This window comes from Carex rostrata, chromosome 16 (assembly GCF_964058835.1).
Source record: "Carex rostrata chromosome 16, lpCarRost1.2, whole genome shotgun sequence".
Taxonomy (NCBI): Eukaryota; Viridiplantae; Streptophyta; class Magnoliopsida; order Poales; family Cyperaceae; genus Carex; species Carex rostrata.
Genome location: NC_135933.1, coordinates 9,379,938 through 9,397,444, shown reverse-complemented (window position 1 = coordinate 9,397,444; position 17,507 = coordinate 9,379,938). Strand labels below are relative to the sequence as shown.

The window sequence follows — 17,507 nt, the reverse complement described above, 5'->3', positions numbered from 1 at the left end:
AAATATTAAAGTACTACATCATATAAATTATACATTCACAAAATCATGGGAACAGCCAAAGCATCTCTCTCTGTCTCTCTCATCTATATTACTTATTTTGAAAATCTTTCCAAAAAGAGCTCAAGATGCGCGAAACCAGCTTCCATAACCTGACACCCGAATAACTCACCATGCAACTCATGTGCAGCCATGCATGCTGCTTCTTTTCTAACAAACTCAATCAACACTGACCCCGCCACAAATATATCCTCACTGTCACCGTCTCCGTCTCTGTCCTCTGTTTCCACTCCATTTGGAACATCTCCATTATGTGTTGTTTCTCCATTTGACGCATCAAATCCAGCATCCTGTTCCCTTTTTTTTGAGATTTCAGAAACCGAGCCCTTCTCCTGTTCTGTAGATTCTTCCTCGGCATCTGGACCTTGGCCTACACTATTGATCTGTTCATCTCCAATTGAAGATCCTATTGGAGAAGAATTGGCATTTTGAGTTTCATCAGGGCCATTTTCAAGTGTCTCATAGGTATCATCCATACCTGTATCCTTCGCTATGATAGTAGTACCATTTGGGTCCTTTGGTACAGTCGATTTGATGTACGGTACTATCTTCACAGACTTGACAGTTCCAAACCTGCTCAAAGGGGATTTTGATCATTTTCAAGGGTAATTTTTTTAACTTCTGCAATGCTGCACAGTCTTTTTTTAGATTTTCATTTGTGTTGGAAGTACATTTGGATTTGAAAATGATAAAATAATTAAATGAACAAGCCAAGCAGGAAACCTTGCACAGGTGAGGCGTATATCTTCTATATCTTCTTCGACCTCAGTTTTTGACAATTGTAGAAATATGTCTCTGTCATACTGAGAGAGCATAAAGAAAAGTTATTCATGCCCCTAGAATACTGAAAAAATAAAATTAAATAACACTTGCAACAAGGTAAATATCTCATGTGCTCCTCTTAAACATGGTGAATATCACATTTTTATGTCTAGTTTCCTAATTTTATGAAAGAAGCAGAGTATACCATATTCTTTAGCTGAAGGATTGGTGTGGCGTCCGCAAGGAGTGATTTAGCATGCAGCGGTACATCATAAGATGGCGATGTCTCATCCAAAGGCTGGTTCACATAACAATAAGAATTACATAAATATTAAAAATCTAAGAAAGTATATGAAAATGCATGCTAGCGGTTGTTTATGCACATGGTTTGAAGATCATTGGATATTTCTACAAGTGATACATAAATTTTGACTTAGTATATTTCATGTGATACTTTGCAAATTACCACGTCTTCTTTGGTTTTCTTCGTGAGCATTTTATATCTTATGGACGAAGAATGCGTAGGAAAGATAGATGATACTGTAGTATTTACTTTTTTCACCAAAACTTAATGTACACCAGACTTTCTGGATGGCACCGTGCTGGTAATACCATGAACCGGCAGTTACCGTTATAGAACAGTCAGGCAAAAAGAAATGCCAACAAATTGTTAAAACTGTTATTATTTTTACTAGAGATAGGGATTGATGGACAGCAAATTGTTAAAACCGTTATTAGATAGTAATAACAGAGAGAGAGAGATGCCAAAAACAACAAGAAATATGAGATAAAAAGAAAATTCAACTAATTAACAACTCATCAATGAGTATTATTTTCTGGATTGATAATGTACCTCGTCAGAAGCATCAGGTAAAGCTTGAACTACAGTTATTGCTCTTGTACCGATCCTCATTCCATTGAGACCAGCACATGCACTTAGTGTGATCGAGTGATCTTCATACTAACATTAACAAAACATAACTCATCAGAAAACTTAAAAAATGAAAAAGGCTTGTCTTCAAATAAAAATGACCAATGCCGTAAAAGAGAAGAGAAATCTCTTTGCACTGGTAAATCCAAGGTTGAAGTCTAGAACTGAAATCCACTGGGCTTTATTTTCAGCCCAATTTAAGCTCACTACAAAAGGAGGATATAGTTGTCAATTTTTGACAGGATATGTTGTCATCACGCAAGTTCCAAGAGGTGCTGGTTGGAGGAGATGAGAAATGTTGGGTTTTATTTGCAAATACAGTACAATGTAGGGTGCGCAATCTGAAAGATGCATGCAAACTTTTTCTTTCTGCACTTTTTACCTCTAGAAATGCACATGGCTCCCCAAGATCTTCACTGTACATGAAACGGTATGCTTTCAAGGGACCCCACACGCTGACAATCTCCATCAACTATTAAGAGTAAAAGAAATTAAGTGTAAAAGAAATCCTTACAAAACCATATTACAGGGAAGATAATTAGGCTCTTAAAAATGATATGTACACAATCTACCTCCTTGGATGAAAGCAATTGGGAATTGATTCCAGCAACAAATATCTGCAAAATAAAAAATATTGAATTCATAAACAAAATCAAGTTAAGGAGATTATTAGTTGAAAAGACTTGGAATTGCTTAACAGTTCCCAAATGTTTGGTCTCTTGGAAATGAAACAAATGCCACATTGAAAGAGCCTATACCAAAATAGAATACCATTAATCTTCTCCAATAAGCATATATATACCTTATGACAAGAATCTTTGACTATGTCTGATATTACTTTTATTTCTTCAACAGGTTTCTCTGGAACTACATTCTGCATATAAGAAGGGAAAAGGGAAAAATATAAACAAACAAAAAAACTCTAAGATTTTAATCAGAAAGAATGATTAGCAATTTCAAATCCAAAAATATCACAGCAATGCTTTTCAGAACTCAAAAAAGAAAAAAGAAAAAATTCTTGAAATCCTTCTTTTCCTCACTTATTTAGAAATGTGCAGTACACCACCCAAATTGTGCTGCTATTTCTCTCAAAAAAAGAGGTAAAGGATGTTTATATTCCGAATATTTTGAGGTTTAAAAAAAAGGGTTTAGTTAGGTTTATTTCACAAATTTATAGGTGCACACAAACAACTTGCGAGGCATATACAATATTTCCAAAAGAACAGGGCTATTTTGAGAGAGGCATGCGAGGAAATTTAAGAAATCAAGCTTTGCAGAGACTTAAATTGGAATTTAAATAGTGTGAACAGGATTAGATGTAAGACAGGGAGTAGCATTAGATGTAAAAAAAAATCAGGAGAATATGTCATTGATAAAAAACTTGCAAGAACATAGAGATCAATCCATGTAGCAATGGTAGAGTTAAGCAATCAGTGAGAAAATTTGTTCTGGGATGGGTAAAGAAGGAAAAAGGGGTTATCGATAAATTCTAGTTTGATTTGTCAGAAAAAGGAAATCTTCAACAGAATTATGGCTAACAAAAACATATACATAAAACTTGATAATTTTTGTGGATAATAAAAAATAACATATACATAAAACTTGACCAGCATTTGACTGTATTATTAGCTAACAAACACGATAATAGTTCCAAATAAATCTTACTGGCATCTCAACATAGTCTTTTGGGCGCCTTATTCTCAAAGCAGTACCAAGGAACAACCTCCCGTCAAAGGAAAGAGCCTTAGTTGCATCATCTGGTGTTAGAAACTCAACCAGAGCTTGCCGTTTCTCTTTATTTATCTGCATTTGGCATTTAGGTAAAAACAACGCAAACCAGTCTCATAACTCAAAAAACCAGATACTAAAAATAAAGAACCTACAATGCAAGTAAGGCATGGATTTGTCTCTGGAAAGAAAGTATTAATTTCATCGATTAATGTCTTCTCAGAGGCCAAATCAGGAATATTCTCTATGTACAGACGCCTTCGAGGCCTTGTTGCTTGTGTCAGTTGCGCAGGCTCGACCATTATGCTCTTTGTACCAGTCTCAAGCATGTTTTGTATCGTTGTCTGAAAGACGCCAAGTATGGAGCCGAAACCGGGCTGATCGGTGATGGAAACTCCGGCCGGAGGTTTGTCCCACTTGTCAGATTTCTTCTCTACCGAGGAAATATGAGGTTTTTCGGTTTTGTTCTCCGGGTCCTGCTTGCTTGATGAGTTGTCAACTATACTCTCTCTGTCCTGTTGTGCCAGCTTTTCTAGTTTCTTCTCAGGTTGATCCCACTTTCCAGATTTTCTCTCAGGGGACCGGTCCCGCTTGTCAGATTTCCTTCCTGGGGAGTGAGAATGGTGCTGCTCTCGCTTGTCCGATCTCCTTTCTGGGGAACGGGAAGTGGCCCGGTCATGCTTGTTCGGTCTCCTTTCTGGGGAGCGTGAACGAAGCCGGTCCTGCTCTGGTCTCCTTCGAGGGGAGCGAGACCGAGGTCGGCTCCTCTTTTCAGATCTCTTTTGTGGGGAATGAGAATGGGGGCGGTCCCCTTTTTCAGGTCTCTTTTGTGGGGAGCGAGAACGGGGACGGTCCCCTTTTTCAGGTCTCTTTTGTGGGGAGCGAGAACGGGGCCTGTCCCGCTTTTCAAGTCTCCTTGGTGGGGAGCGAGAACGGGGCCTGTCCCGCTTTTCAGGTCTCCTTGGTGGGGAGCGAGAACGGGCTCGATCTCGCTTTTCAGGTCTCCTTTCTGGGGTGCGATGGGGTTGGTCCCTTTTGTCAGATCTCCTTTCTAGGGCGTGAGAAATGACTCGATCCTGCTTATCAGATTTTTTCTCTTGTGAGCGAGAATAGGGGTGGCCCAGCCTGTCAGATTTCATTTCTGGAGAGCGAGAACGAGGACGACGGTGCGGCAGGTCCGGCTTATCCGGTCTCTTTCCCGGGGAGTGAGAATGGGGATGATCCTGCTTGCTAGATTTCCTTTTTGGGGAGTGTGAACTTGGGCGGTTCATCCTGTCTAATTTCCTTTTCGGAGAAGAAGGCAGGTTTCGCTTATCCGATCTCTTTTCTGGTGAGCGAGCAGGATGGTGGTCCCGCCTATCAGCTTTCCTATCAGGAGAGCGAGTAGGAGGCATGTCCTTCCTATTAATTCTCCTTTCTGGAGGCATTTCCCTCCTATCGAATCTCCTTTCTGGAGGAGGATCCGGTCTGTTTCTCTCTCTAAGATGACTCTCTCTCTCTCTTTCTCTTTCTCTTTCTTTCTCATGTCTTTCCCGACTGGTAGATCTTCTCCTTTTTTCCCTTGGCTCCTCGTACCTGTTGTTTTTTCTCATATCACTCCTTTTCAATGTGGGACCATCATTTCTCGCACCCTCTCTAACCGTATCACTATCTCTATCTCTATCCTTTGATTCAAATTGTTCTTCAGCTTTGGAACTAACCACCATAGAGGCGAGGCGAAAACCTTGGGTTACATTTCTGGAGGGGGGCTCGTACACAGAGACATTGTCAAAATCTGTGCTCATAGAAGTTTTTTTTGGCGAATCAACAATTTCAGATTTATTTTTTCGTCTTTCTATGATTTCCTCAAAGCTCAGAGGCCTTGTGCGGGCTGCAGTTCCTATATTAAAGTTTTCCTCAGCCTCAGGTGAGGCCACTCCACTATTTGTTTCATTCATGTTCTAAAACCCTGGATTGGATTTTGAAACTATGGTTCTTTGAAATTAGATTTGCACACACCGCAGCAATTATGAGAAGACATGAAGCTGTCGAGTAAAGATAAAATTGTGTGAGGAAACAGTTCAAATATAATGATAGCATCAAAAAAGAGAAAATGAAATTAAGGAAAACATTTAGCATTATGATTACAAAGTACACACAAAAGCACGAAATTTAATGAAGAAGTTTCTATTTTTAGAAGCTTGTTGGTGACATTAAGGAACTTTTGAATTTTTGAGCAATTACAGAGATAATTTACGATTCAGAGGTACTCTTTGTGCTTGCATTGGCTTTTGCAGCAAATTCAGGGTGTACTTAGGATAAAATAATACGAATTGAGAAAACAAAAAAAATGAGCGAAAATTTCTCTTCGTCCTTATCAACCTCTGTACTAGCCTCCATTAGCCAAAGCTTCAAAGTAAAATCAAAATCAAAATCAAAATCAAATTAAAGAAAAATATAACTTACTTATATGCCGTGCATCGAAATCAGGTTAAAATCAGAATGCAGGATCGAGGATTACGCAACTAATTTCAAGGCTGCTTCTAGGGTTTTTCCAAGGAAAGGAGTGGTTCTTGCCCGCGAGGAAGAGAACAAACCGGAGGAATGATTCATCTCGAATTCATATCACTCGAGTAACTCAAATCTTGAGTTTAGATCCCAACCGTCCGATCTTTTATGACGCGAGAGAACAAGCCCAGATTCTGATCGGACGGTATGGATCTAAACACAAATTTTAAGTTACCATAGAGAGAATCCGGACCATTCGAAAAAAAACCCTAAAGTATCGCAAATTTTCAGTATGGATTCAAACCGTTAGATCTCTTCTGGCACGATTATTGAAAGGATGTTTTCCATCTGATCAAATTTCAAACTTAGAGTTACCTCTGAGTTTACCGACTTATTAATATCTCCCTCAAATGTCAAATCCTTACCCAGTTGGATTGTTGGATTGTCCTTGATTCATCGAACCCTCCGTTTATCGGTAAACGGTCTTAGATCCATTACTTAGCCATTTTGGAACGACAGACCCAAAGGCCGAAATTGTGCATCTCGGCCGGGCCCATAATTGCAGCCCATTAGCCGAGAAATAGTGAAATAAAACGCGACGTGATAAAACCGAGTATTCGACCATCTTGAGGCCTCTATGAGCATGCGCATGTACAGTTTCGGCGCCAACCTGTATTGTGCCTCTTGCAAATGTCTGCGCTTCTCTCTGCGACTTCCCTTGGTAAAGAGCGTCGCTACTAGTGCAAGCGTCATGTCGTACCGTCCCAACAGTCATGGTGGTCGGAGAGGCGGTGGGAGAGGAAGCGGGAGAGGGGGTGGTGGTAGGGGTGGCGGTGGCAGTGCTGGGAGAGGCGGCGGAGGGGGCCAGCAGAGGTGGTGGGACCCCCAGTGGCGGGCTGAACGTCTGAGACAGATGGCATCTGAGGTGCGACTGTTAGTTCTGTAATTTTGATGTGATCGCTTTTTGGATCGAATCAGGTTCAACAAAAGTGGTACCTGTATGGGAGTTACTTGATTAAAGGCTAGAAATACTTGTGATTTGAGTACTGAAAGTTTCTTGCTTGATGCTTCCCACAATAGTCTTTTATCTTTTGTGCATAGTTGTGCCTTAACTCTTAACTAACAAATTGTGGTTCTGTATCACCCATGTTTTCCTTTATTATCTCCATTTCCCATTTTATCTGGACCTGTGGACCCTTTGCTCATTTTTTTAGTGGAAATTGCAATAGGCTTATTCCCTTCTACTTTGAAAAAAAAATGTAAATTTGGTTGTGTTATATTCCTATCAGGAGGTCGATTTAAAATTGAATTTTATTATTATTATTAATCAATAATTGTATTTCTCAATATTTCTGTTAACAGATTGAGTTTATTAATTTAGGTTGAAAAAGTAGATGAGAATGAATGGTTCAATAAAATTAAGCAACTAAAAGAAGGGTCCCAACACGAGCTGGTTGTCAAGCGAAATTTCGGCCGTGATGGTCAAAATATCCTAGCAAATATGGCCCACAAGCAGGGACTTTACTTGTAAGAATACTGCTAACTTTGACCCCACCTCGTTTTCTCTTATGATTGCACTGTTCTAATTTTTTTGAAGTACCTTCATTTTCATTAATATTTTGATAAAATAATGGAAATGTGGTCTGGTCTCTAACATTGTTTGCTAGGGGTACTTTTGGGATGAATGAAATGATAAACAAATCTGAGCCCCTTTGTTAAATAATCTACCTGATTGATCTTTGTTAGAGTGTCTGCGCTTTGTTGTTTTGTTTTGTTAATTCTTACTGATTTAAGTTCCTACTAAAATATATTCATTTGTTGATTGATTTGGGGGATTATAGTCAGGCATACAATAAAGGGAAGGCACTTGTGTTTAGCAAAGTCCCTCTACCAGACTATCGTGCTGATCTTGATGACCGCCATGGATCAACACAAAAGGAGGTAATATGTTTATTTTTACTATAGACATAATTTCATTATGCCCCAATATAAATTGTAATGTATATGCTGCTACAAAGACGAAGTAAATCTTAAATTCTTAATTACCCAGTCGACCTTTTCTAATACATGGAAGATGCATATAGAACACACCTCTTAATTCCTTTATAAGTGCCAAATTATCTTCATTTGGGTTCACATTCTAAAGCTCAATGTCGGTTCTTTGTGTCTGTGTCGCGGGGGGGGGGGGGGGGGGGGGGGGGGGGGGGGGTCGATGCTCTTTTCTTGTTGTAGGTTCATGGGTGATATTTCCAATTTTTAAGGATAAGTGATGGATTTTTTTGGTCCTCAGGAATGAAAATGGAATTGGACTTTACATATATCACTTCACAAACTTTTCAACTTTAAATTTAATTACTTATACCATTCTCTCTTTTTTTTTTCTTTAACTTCTATTATTATTGTCTTTTGCGGGTGTAAAAATGGCAGATAAAGATGTCTACAGAGACTGAGAGAAGGGTTGAAAACCTTTTATCAAATAAGATGAAAATAGAAGGAAATGATGGTGCGGGCCCTTCTAATTTACCAAGGATTACACCTTCATTAAATGCTTCTACCATAGATGGAAATGAGACAACATCAGGTTTTGATTATATAGACTTCAGTGCTAAACTGCGGGATTTGCAAAATTCTAGAAAGGTATGTTGATGTGAAAGTTTGAATTTGAACTTGATAAGGGAAATGCTTTTTGTAGAGAATCTAGGGTTTAAAGGCTTGCACTTGACCGGGTCAGACCGGTACAATGAAGCACAGATTCACAAAACAGAACAAGAGCGTGCTGAAAATAGAAATTATGTAACTCTGCACTTTGTTAAATGTAGAATGGCACTTAAAGAGAAAAAATGGACGGGTTCAAGTGTCAGATTGAATTAGTGGGGATAATATCAGTGTTTACCAAAAAAATGGCATTGTAAAAAATGTAGTAGTGTAAAGGGGATAAGAGTGGATTGTGATTGTGTTAGAAGAGGAGGTTAGGGGTAATCTAAATAAAAGTTTGCATTTGAGGTTGTAAAAGCTGGTTTCAGTTAATGGAAACTGGTGGTACTTTTGTGGTACTTTGTACCACCTTTGTTTTTTTTTTAGATGTTAACTATTGATTTTTCTTTACAGTTGAGTCCGAGTGTGAAAGCATTGCAATCTTTCAGGGAAAAACTGCCTGCATTCAAAGCCAAAGATGAATTTTTGAAAGCTGTTATATCAAACCAGGTAAGTCAGAAGTAGTTTAAACCAAGAGTAGAGTAGGCAAAACACATAAATGTAATTCTTAAGAATAAGATGGAAACAGGAAAATATATTTAATCATAAATATGGCCAAGATTTAAAAGGTAAACTAATTGTCTTTTTTTTTTTTAAGCTTATGCTTATAAAGCAACCGGTTGATCTTGTATGTTTTATTGCTTTCTTTACTTTGCTTTTTGCATATAATGGCTACTTGTTTTCCAACCACTACTATATTTTCCTACATTTCCTGCTAGAAGATAACTGTTAGGTTGGTCTTGCTGAGATAGTTGGTCATTGCAATAGTAGGGTGCATGCGAATTCAGATCCGCTGAAATTCCAAAGGGAATTTCAGGGTCCCTGCAATCCCCCTCTCTCCCTATCTCTCTCCTCTCTCTTCTCTCTCTCTCATTAACTCTTTGATGAGAGAGAAAGAAGAGAGAGGAGAGAGATAGGGAGAGAGGGGGATTGCAGGGACCCTGAAATTCCCTTTGGAATTTCAGCAGATCCGGATCCGGTGCATATTATCTGTAACTCTCCCTCACATTAAAATTTGGTGTAGCTTGCTTTGCAAATATTGGTACCATAGTAAGTATCACCTGAGTTTGCAAAAAAATTCTTCTTAAATGCAGGTGGTTGTCATTTCTGGTGAGACAGGATGTGGTAAAACCACACAGTTACCGCAGTTTATTCTAGAAGAAGAAATAGAAAACCTACGTGGGGCCCAATGCAACATAATTTGCACCCAGCCAAGGCGAATCTCAGCCATCTCTGTCGCAGCCCGAATTGCATCAGAGAAGGGCGAAGAATTGGGTGAAACTGTTGGTTATCAGATTCGACTTGAGTCGAAAAGATCAGAATTGACACGGCTTCTATTCTGTACCACTGGTGTCTTGCTTAGGAGATTAGTATGGTTTTAACTGTTCTACTTTAATTTACAATACCACTATTGAAAGTACTGTACCTGTTTAGGAAATGATTGTTTGGTACAATTTAATGCTAATTGGAATCATAATCAGCCTTGATTGCATCCCCATGAGACAAAACAGTAAATAAATAAATTTGTGTTGATTGGTTGGGAACTCAAAACGGATTGTAATTTTTTTCGGTAACTGTCACTGACATGGACTGAAATGGTACAGAATCTGAGGAATTATTGACCTACAAAATTGTTTTATTCCAGAAGATTTCTGCATAGAAGTATGACTGTATCTGTTTATATTATTAGATTATGAAAGAATCCTTAATGAAACCAAATAAAAGCACAAAGTGTGATAGTTTTTTGTCTTTTTGTCGTAGATTGAAGATCCAAATTTAAGTGGGGTAAGCCATCTGCTGGTTGATGAAATCCATGAGAGAGGCATGAATGAGGATTTTCTAATAATTATATTACGTGATCTGTTGCCACGGCGGCCTGACCTTCGTTTGATCTTAATGAGTGCAACTATTAATGCTGATCTCTTCTCCAAGTACTTCAATGGGGCGCCAATCATGCACATTCCTGTAATGTTTCTTTCTGGTCCTAGTTAGTTTTGACCACCACTATATAAATAGTGCATACATATATTTTTTTGATTCTTTCGAGTCTTTGTTGAGACCTGGTGCGTAAGGCTCTCATTATGTGCCAATTATTACCAGGGATGAATGCTGTACCAATTATATCAGTCAGTGATAGCTGCCTGGTGATTACTATTATTCAGGATGATAGTTTATATTTGTTCCTCTATTTCGAATCTGTAAAATATAATTCGGAGCAAGTGGTGGGAACTGAGGTTCTAACTGACGCCTAAATGGTGTCAGTCCTTGTATAACATGATAGGCATATGTATTGAACAACTCCTTTCTCAAAGCATAAAAAGGTTTTCTGTGCTATTGGCTTGATATCACTATAAATTAATATGATTTTGTTTATATGTTCTTCTCCTTTTGTTCATTTAGGGTTTCACATTTCCTGTACAAGAACTCTTCTTGGAGGATATTCTGGAAAAATCTAGGTATAAGATTAAGTCTGAGGATGACAGTTTCCAAGGAAATTCAAGAAGGAAAAGGTTCTCATCGCAGAAGAATGACCCGTTAACTGAAATTTTTGAGGTATAACTATTTTGATTCTTGATGTGTGAATTTTTCCCATAGTTATGTTGTAATGCTTTCTGATCATCAAAAGACGAGCTACTAATCAATTTTGGTGTCATTTCACTGCATGTTTATTATATCAGGAAGTTGATATTGACACTATATACCAAAACTATAGTGCAGCAACTAGACAATCTCTTGAAGCTTGGTCTGGCAGCCAATTAGATCTAGGCCTTGTAAGTACTTTTTTCGTGCCTTCTACTTCAGGAATTTTCTAAAGAAAGCCCACTATTAAATCAGTATTTGCATAAAGCACATATGACTGGTCAAAAGTAACCACAACTTTTCTGAGCATTAGAAGACCAACAGTAACATACAATTTTCATATTCCGTACATGAAGGCTCAAATTAGGGCCTCTTATTTTCAGCTCTAGATTCCTCTTCCTCGGAGACCTTCATCTCTAGTCACTTCGGACGAAATTTTATAAAATTAATGGCTTGTACATGAGATAATGATAGGGCTGAATTTGTCTAATGAAATTGTCAAGGCAAAAGAAGCTTCTGTTCGAACTCTATTTTGAAATTTCAAACATTTTTTTTTTGAAACACCGAGAACAGCTGTATTTTATGATGCAAACAAGTATCAGAGGTTTTCTTCTGGTATTCCTTTTTTAAAAAAAAATATTTTAATGGTATAATGAAGATGTACCACCTATCCTTTACATGAAAAAAAATCATTTATTATTTATAATGTGAAATTGTCAGGTGGAAAGTACGATTGAATATATATGTCGTAATGAAGGTGACGGTGCAATTCTTGTTTTTTTGACTGGCTGGGATGAAATATCAAAGCTTTTTGACATGATGAAATCAAACAATTTTCTTGGAAACCCTAGTAAATTCCTGGTTCTTCCTTTGCATGGTTCAATGCCTACTGTCAACCAGCGTGAAATTTTTGACAGACCACCAAATGGCATGAGGTAAGTGATATTATCTTTACTTCTACTCTTTATTTTTCCTGACATGTGTATATACTTGGTATGGTTAGCCTATCTTTGCAAAATGTTATTTTTATGTTGCTAAGAAAGTTTATTCAACTTAAGTTATTAAACAGAACTGGCGATGAATTTGAGGCACTTTTGGGTTTTGGCAATGCAAATGACCTGGACAGGAAACATCTCTCACCGAGAGAGAATTTTTATGTTAAATTTTTTGTCATTTTTTACATTTCAGAAGCATCACAAAACATGTTATTTGAAAATTTTGAATATTCTATAATGAGTTACAAATTTTTTTGTGCCTTTGATTGTCACTTGGTGAAAGCTTATTTTGGAGTATAATACTTGTTCATGAGCTTCTACATATCGTGTTGTATTACCGCTACATCTCACTTTATCGTCCTTTGGAGTGTACCGCATGAAATATACAAATTTAACAGTTTTTGCCAAATAGAGGAATATAGGGGTTTTTCTCTCTTCAGTTTTGGCTCTCTTATACCAATTATTGTCTTTATCTTTCATTTCATCTCAGAATCAGTAAAAGAAAGCATATCTTTGTGTCCTTTTCTAATGCTGTTATAACGAATTTATGATGGTAGGATTGATATATAATATTATTTATCATAGTTTGTAGTGTTTAACATGAAAGAAGTTGATTTAGAATTCGTGCAGGTACTATGGTTTATCAATTGTTTTATTGTTACTAAGCCACTAAATGCTAAATGACTCGCTAAAGCTTGGTCCATATCTGACTTAGTGAATTTTGAATGTAATTAATTTTTCTAACTTGTGCAATTAAATTTTTAATATATTCTTTTTAATGATAGGAAAATTGTTTTAGCAACAAATATTGCTGAAAGTAGCATAACAGTAGATGATGTCGTGTATGTTATTGATTGTGGACAAGCGAAAGAGACAAGTTATGATGCCTTGAATAAACTTGCATGTTTACTCCCTTCATGGATATCTAAGGCTTCTGCACATCAGGTACATGCACTATTTCAGATTGTTACCTTTTATGCATTGTTGAAGTGATAGTTCAGTGCTTTTAGTTGCATTTGATGGAATATATATGACATGAGGAATCTTGAGACTGATGAGGTTTTATTGTAGAATAATTTCATGTGTAATTGTGTACCACTACTGGACACGGTCTATTATGTCCGTGTACAGTGAGGAATATCTTATATACGAAAAAAATGGTAAATAACATTGCTAATGTTCCCATCCAATTTTCTTTAAAATTAAAAATAGCCAAGAAATAAAGAGTGAGGGACGTGAATGTGCTGCAGTATTTTCCTACTTTTTGGGGGATGGTGGATTTTTTTAGAAGAAAGCATAATTATCATGTTTTAAGGGGTATAATGGGTATAGTCTATGCTTTATAGGGGTACACATGATATCTTTATTTGGGACATATACATGATATGTGATATTTTGCAGGGTATGCATTAACTTGTGTTTAAAATAATTAAGGAAATCGTCTCTTTCTAAGCATCTTGATATAGATCCATAAAAAATAAACAATAAACAAATTAATTTCGTGCTTTTAGATGGTAAAAAAATTAGGTTCGTTGCTTTGCTTTCTGTTCAGAAAGTTGCTTTGCAGAGGGTTAATCTGCCACCAGCATACCTGTTCTTCACAATTTCACTCCACCGCCACGGCCTACTCTTTATAATAAACTCTTCTTTAAAGTAACTCCTGCAGTTAGCTCAACATTATAGTAGAAGCCAATAATTAGAAACCTTAGTTTTCTCAGTATATTACTTAATTTATGGTTGCAGCTAGTGTGAATTGATATGTTTTTCTAACTATGAATATTTCTAAAGTCAATATGAGAGAAAAAAATTTGAGGTCCTTTGAAGGAAAACGGACATATTCCTTTTTAAGGTCAATATTAGAGGATATGTTGAGTCTTCTATTGAGTTTTAACTTTCTGTTGGTTATCTGCTAATTTTGTTGCCTTATTTGTTGAGATCGATGTAGATTTGATAAAGTAATTTATTTTTAAACAGAGGCGAGGCCGTGCGGGTCGGGTTCAGCCAGGAGTCTGTTACAGATTGTACCCAAAAGTAATACATGACTCTATGCCACAATACCAACTGCCAGAAATCCTTCGGACTCCTCTGCAGGAGCTGTGCCTCAATATTAAAAGTCTCCAGCTTGGTGCAGTGGGCACCTTTCTGGCTAAGGCTTTACAACCGCCTGACCCATTATCTGTCCAAAATGCGATTGAGTTGTTGAAAACTATTGGTGCATTGGATAACATGGAGGAGCTCACTCCACTCGGTACGTGCTTTGACGCAACATGAGATTTTTGGTTGGTACAGTACCTAGAGGTGGTAAGTGGCGAGAACATGTTAGGCAGGTTCTGGTTTGTCGAGGTTTTTTAGGTTTGAGTCAGAATAAATTAATTTTAATCAAATTCCCCATCTTGCCTAGCCAAATACAAATTGATGCAAGTAAATCTTACTGGTTCTGGTGAGAATTTTTTTATTTATAGATATTATTTATTAAATAATAAAGGGAAACAGAAAGAGTGCTGGGGTTTTTTGAAGGCATAGATGGATCCGGAAAAAACAAATCGGATTCAAACTTTGTGGAGCAGAAATTATTTTTCGGATCCGAAATGTTTTCTGTTTCAGAAAGAATTCTAGCCACTCTTTCTGTTTCAAAAAAAAATCCCAGCACTTTTTCGGTAAAAAAACCCAGCCACTCTTCCAGAAAAAAAAAGAAACACTTCAGATCCGAAAAAAAAATAGGTTCCAAAGTTTGGATCCGAATTTTTTTTTTTTTCAGATCCATCTATGCCATCGAAAAACTCCAGCACTTTTTCTGTTTCCCTTTATTATTTAATGATAATTTGTATAAATAAAAAATTCTCATTGTTATAGAAGTGTTTGACCTGACTGTTAATAATGACGCACTTCTCAACCAAAAATTTGGACCATGGAACTAAGCCAAATAGAGATTATTAAACAGACCAAAATTAATAAATTGAATAGAAGGGTCTCATGCTTTTCTATAATATTAATTAATTTGCAGGTCGACATCTCTGTAAGCTTCCATTGGATCCGAATATGGGAAAGATGTTGCTAATCGGGTCCATTTTTCAGTGCTTAGACCCAGCTTTGACAATAGCTGCTGCCCTGGCTTACCGGAGCCCGTTTGTTCTCCCTTTAAATATGAAGGAAGAAGCCGATGCTGTTAAAAGATCCTTTGCCGGTGATTCTTGCAGGCAAACTTTTAGTTTAACCCAAAGAGTTCTATTAGGTTTGCTTATTAATGTGTAGTAAATGCAAATGCATGACAAGCAAGGTCATCGAATGATGTAGTATGTACAACATTAGTGTCTAGCACATGTCGGTAATAGTATGTATAAGCACTCCCCAATTTTACCTGACCTGACTGATATGTTGTGTTCATTAAGAGTAAAACCTGGTACATGGTCTTGGAAAATTTGGTAATTTTAGAAGAAAATTAGAAAGCTTTGGTAGACTTTCAAAGTGCCCGGATTCAAACCTTAAGTTAATTAATTAGAAAGAAACCAATAAAGTGAAGAAACTGTACCTTTTTGCAACCTAAAATTTCAGAAATGTCTCAGCATAATTACCAAGATGACCCTAGATAGTTTTAGAAACTTCAGCTCTGAAATTATGGGCATAAGACGGTAAGAACTTTAAATGGCTAATTAATTGAGTCAGGTTTTGTTTATTTAATCAATATTTCAGTGATCATATAGCTCTGCTGAAAGCTTTTGAGGCGTGGAAGCAAGCAAGGAGAAATGGGAGAGAGAGGTCATTTTGCTGGGAGAATTATCTTTCTCCTATCACACTTCAAATGATTGATGACATGCGAAACCAATTCATTGATTTGTTATGTGGTATTGGCTTCATTAGCAAGGGCAAGGGTGTTAAGGTAAATTATATATAGTACCAGATTGGTGCTGGCTAGATCATAATTGTATCTTTATTGGCTTGCCTAAAACTTCTTGGTAGCATGCCACTTGTGTTTAGTATTGGTGTATATTGGTGGATCTAGGAATGGTGATATATATCTAATTATACGGGGAAGAATCACTAATGTCCCTCCAAAACACTGCAAGTATTTATGTGATGCTTGATTAATTTTTATCTGTTTTCAAGTTCGAATAGACATTTAGCCCTGAAGATGTCAATAAAGTCAACAAAATAAAAAAAATAAAAAAACTGGACAATCACCTTAATATGCAACCAGTACCGGCAAGTATGACATGGTATTTCTCAAATTCTACAACTTTGATTTTTCAGGCGTACAACCAATTCGGAAACGATCTTGAAATGATAAGTGCTGTATTGTGCGCTGGTCTCTATCCGAATGTCATCCAGTGCAAGAGGCGTGGTAAAAGGACTTTTTTTCACAGCAAGGATGTTGGTAAAGTTGATCTCCACCCTTCATCAGTCAATGCCGGGACCTACCTCTTTCCCTTGCCATACATGGTGTATAGTGAGAAGGTGAAGACGACAGCTATTTTTGTAAGGGATTCGACAAACATTTCGGATTATGCATTATTGCTGTTTGGTGGAGCCTTACTGCAAAGTAAGAATGGTGAAGGAATCGAGATGTTAGGCGGGTACCTTCACTTTTCTGCACCAAAGACAGTTATTCAACTGATACAGGTATTGCTTTTTTTCTAATTACACAAGACCTTATACCTCTTGCAACAACTGCAGCAATTGCACAATTCTCGTAATTATCAGTTAATTTTGTGAAAATGTTTATATTATTACAACTTAAAAGACTCATTTGATTGGTTAATTTTTTTTTTTTTTTTTTTCTATAAAATTTCTAATAGAGGTTGAGAGGAGAGTTGGATAATCTACTACAGAGAAAAATCGAAGACCCAACACTCGATGTGTTCACTGAAGGAAAAGGTGTTGTAGCAGCAGCTCTGGAGTTGTTGCACAGCTCAAATGTGTACCAATAGATGTCTGATTAACTATTTCTTCAAAATTTCCATATTTTTATTTATTATTTCTCTTTTTACGTTCTTAAATGTGTTACACTTGGGGCAGAAAGGGGACCAAAATGTTGTTCTAATAGGTCTTGTATTGTGTACAATGAAACTAAACTATTTAAAAGGTTTAGAAAGTACAGAAAACTAGTTTAATATATTTAAAAGGTAGAGCAAGTCCAGAAAACCAGACTAATAATCTCTTATATCTGAACTTTATCCAATTGACTTTCAACTTTTTTATTTCAATTGTTCAATGCG

The 17,507-nt window shown here is 37.0% G+C and overlaps 2 protein-coding genes across 3 annotated transcripts; one reads left to right on the top strand and one right to left on the bottom strand.

The window, feature by feature from the left end:
- Positions 1 to 6,060, bottom strand: LOC144567062 (RNA-binding (RRM/RBD/RNP motifs) family protein). Of its 2 annotated transcripts, none has more exons than XM_078317101.1 (10): positions 5,924 to 6,060; positions 3,634 to 5,502; positions 3,416 to 3,553; positions 2,553 to 2,624; positions 2,323 to 2,367; positions 2,133 to 2,222; positions 1,673 to 1,780; positions 1,025 to 1,117; positions 781 to 860; positions 1 to 630 (listed from the first exon to the last, which is right to left on the bottom strand). In XM_078317101.1, the coding sequence occupies exons 2-10, from the start codon at positions 5,413 to 5,415 to the stop codon at positions 93 to 95; spliced, it is 2,946 nt and encodes a 981-aa protein (XP_078173227.1). In that variant the 5' UTR covers positions 5,416 to 5,502; positions 5,924 to 6,060; the 3' UTR covers positions 1 to 92. The 2 variants fall into 2 exon arrangements, with proteins under 2 accessions (XP_078173227.1, XP_078173228.1); XM_078317102.1 differs by having other exon boundaries at positions 5,920 to 6,055.
- Positions 6,061 to 6,595: 535 nt separating this feature from the next.
- On the top strand, positions 6,596 to 17,460 carry LOC144567438 (RNA helicase family protein). Its single transcript, XM_078317575.1, has 16 exons — positions 6,596 to 6,890; positions 7,347 to 7,492; positions 7,807 to 7,906; positions 8,393 to 8,602; positions 9,074 to 9,169; positions 9,814 to 10,089; positions 10,481 to 10,684; positions 11,120 to 11,272; positions 11,398 to 11,490; positions 12,020 to 12,234; positions 13,080 to 13,239; positions 14,269 to 14,542; positions 15,299 to 15,491; positions 15,985 to 16,171; positions 16,543 to 16,911; positions 17,088 to 17,460. Exons 1-16 carry the CDS (start codon positions 6,603 to 6,605, stop codon positions 17,217 to 17,219), a joined length of 3,096 nt encoding a protein of 1,031 aa, XP_078173701.1. The 5' UTR covers positions 6,596 to 6,602; the 3' UTR covers positions 17,220 to 17,460.
- Positions 17,461 to 17,507: the final 47 nt, after the last annotated feature.